This window comes from Carlito syrichta, unplaced genomic scaffold (assembly GCF_000164805.1).
Source record: "Carlito syrichta isolate Samal-C Ts95f unplaced genomic scaffold, Tarsius_syrichta-2.0.1 Scaffold303290, whole genome shotgun sequence".
In the NCBI taxonomy this organism is placed as follows: Eukaryota; Metazoa; Chordata; class Mammalia; order Primates; family Tarsiidae; genus Carlito; species Carlito syrichta.
In genome coordinates this window covers 97943-100158 of record NW_007247386.1, presented here as the reverse complement: position 1 = coordinate 100158, position 2216 = coordinate 97943, and the positions used below count along the sequence as shown (strand labels likewise).

The window sequence follows — 2216 nt, the reverse complement described above, 5'->3', positions numbered from 1 at the left end:
GCCCCGGAGACACCCCGGGACCTCAGCCCCGGCCCCGGACTCCGCGCCCAGGGTGACCCGTGGGCGTTCTCCCCCTTCTCGCAGAAGTCGCCCGGAAATGGGAGCTTGCGCGAAGCGCTGATGGTCCCGCAGGGGAAGCTCATGGACCCGGGCTCCCTGCCGCCCCCCGACTCCGAAGGTAAAGAGCCGAGGCGCCAGCCGAGACCCCCCCCGCCATACACACCCCGAGGGCGGACCCCGGAACCCTGCCCGTTTCCCAAAAAGGGCTCGCCCTCCAAAGGACTCGGGGTCACTCCTCTCGGCCCCCGCTCCCAAGGGGCTGTCCCCAAGGCTTGCTAGGGGTCCCTCTCTTACTATCCCCTCCGCCTCACCTCCGATTCTATTATTCACTCCTCAGATCTCTTCCAGGATCTAAGTCACTTCCAGGAGACGTGGCTGGCTGAAGGTGAGTGGTCTTGCTACCTTTTCTGTTACTGGGGGCAGGGGAGGACTCCCACTTCCTCTCTCCCCTTCCCCGCCTCAAGGAGTCTTCCAAGGCCCCCTCCCCGCGTCCCTGGCCACTCAGTTCTCCCCAGAGCCCAGCGTGGACACTTACATTGATATTTATTTTCTCTGCCCTGAGCTTGGCTTGTGTAACTAGGCCTGGGGATGAATCAGACCATTGTGTGGGGTATTTGCTTATTTGAATGGAACTTGGCCCCGGGCCCGTTTTCCTGGCTGAAATTTTCATTTGCAAAGTTTGTTTTGCAGGAGCCACCAGACTAAGGTGTGTGTTGGGGTGTTGGGGGGGTGAGGAACCGGTGGATGAAGAGGAGGAGATTAATTTGTTACTGATCCTCAGGACTGGCCAAAACACTGACTTTTATCCCCTAGGTTTCATTCCTTTCCAGCCCCCAGCGCCAAGCAATTTACTGTCCAAGCCGAAAGAACAACAAAAGTTTAAATAATTCTTTTCTGCAGTCCTTGGGCACTGAGGGCTCAGAGCTTCCTCCCAAATAGCCTTGATTGTAATTCTAATGGCAACTGTTCCTCCCTCTCTCGCGCCTGAATACCTCCACCCCCTGGCAGATTCTCCCCTTCCTGTGTGCTGGGGCTTTTCCTACGAGCTGGCTGGGGAGCTGGCTGGGATGCGGCCGGGGCTGGGTTGGGAGGTGTGTTCTGGGGGGTCTCCTGGTTGGATTCGCTGGTGTGTTTGGTGGGGCCTGAGGGTGTCGCTGGCGGGGCTGCAGTGGAAGGCACAATGGGGGCTCAGGCGGCCTCTGAGAGGGAAGGTTTAGCTGTCCCCATCTTAGGGTCCCTTTATTTTAACATTATTGAAAACCAAGAAGCCAAAAACACGAGGAACAACCCCTTTTTGAGATTGGCTCCTTGGGAGCGCCCCATTTCTCCAACCTGGTATCTTTCGTTGGCAGTTTTTTTGTTTTTAAAGCTCAGATCCAACTCCTCTGGAACCCTCTAGAGAAGCCTGGGGTAGACGGAAAGACCCCCAACTAAATCCTTGGAGTGAGACTAGGTCTGTCTTGCCCACTGTGGTCATCTAAAAATACATCTGTTGACAGAATGGCTATTTAGCGTAGAGCAAGCACTCGAGACATGCTGTGGAACTGGAACTGACGGCTGCATGGCTGTGTGGATGCTGGAGGGATCTGGAGGCCCTTGGGGGAAGTGTGGTGTGCATCTTCCCCGGCCCTGCGAGTCCTGTGTGCTCGCGTGCCCAGCGCCGGTTCCCAGGCCGAGCTCTGCCCTGCTGCCCACCCATCTCCTCCCCCCCAAGATTCTGGAGCCGGGCTGGAGAGGCAGGGGTGTCAGTTTGCACGGTCTCTCAAGACTTCCTTTGCAGCGCCTGATTTCTCTGTGGCTCACTAGGCTCTTTTCCCCCTCTGTCAGCCGAGGGTTCCTGCAGTGGCCAGCTCCCGGGGCTGCGAGCTGGGCCGAGAGCTAGGGGCAGGAGAAGGAGTTGGCATTTTCACCACAGCTGGTCTGTTTGTGCCTGGGTTTGAGGTGGGAGGGGAAGGAGGATGTTCTCTTCTCTCAACCTTGGAAGCCCCACCCCTCAGCTGTGGGTCTGGAGATGGTACATGTGTCTGTCTGTGTCAGTGTGACAGTGAGTGTGTGTGCGTGTACGCGCGTGTGTGTGTGTGTGTGTGTGACATGCTGCTGCCTTGGGAGTCCCTGTACATTTAAATCCAGTGGGTGGGGAGGTGGGGGTGGGGATT

At 57.4% G+C, this 2216-nt stretch overlaps 1 protein-coding gene across 1 annotated transcript in view; it reads left to right on the top strand.

Annotated features, from left to right (window-relative positions):
* Window positions 1–6: 6 nt before the first annotated feature.
* Window positions 7–2216, top strand: part of ETV4 (ETS variant 4) — an 18537-nt gene continuing 16327 nt past the window's right edge. The window contains exons 1-2 of the mRNA XM_021712466.1: window positions 7–178; window positions 398–445. Of these exons, the coding sequence (XP_021568141.1) occupies window positions 121–178; window positions 398–445 (106 nt within the window). The 5' untranslated portion in view covers window positions 7–120. The remainder of the gene's footprint in view (window positions 179–397; window positions 446–2216) is intronic.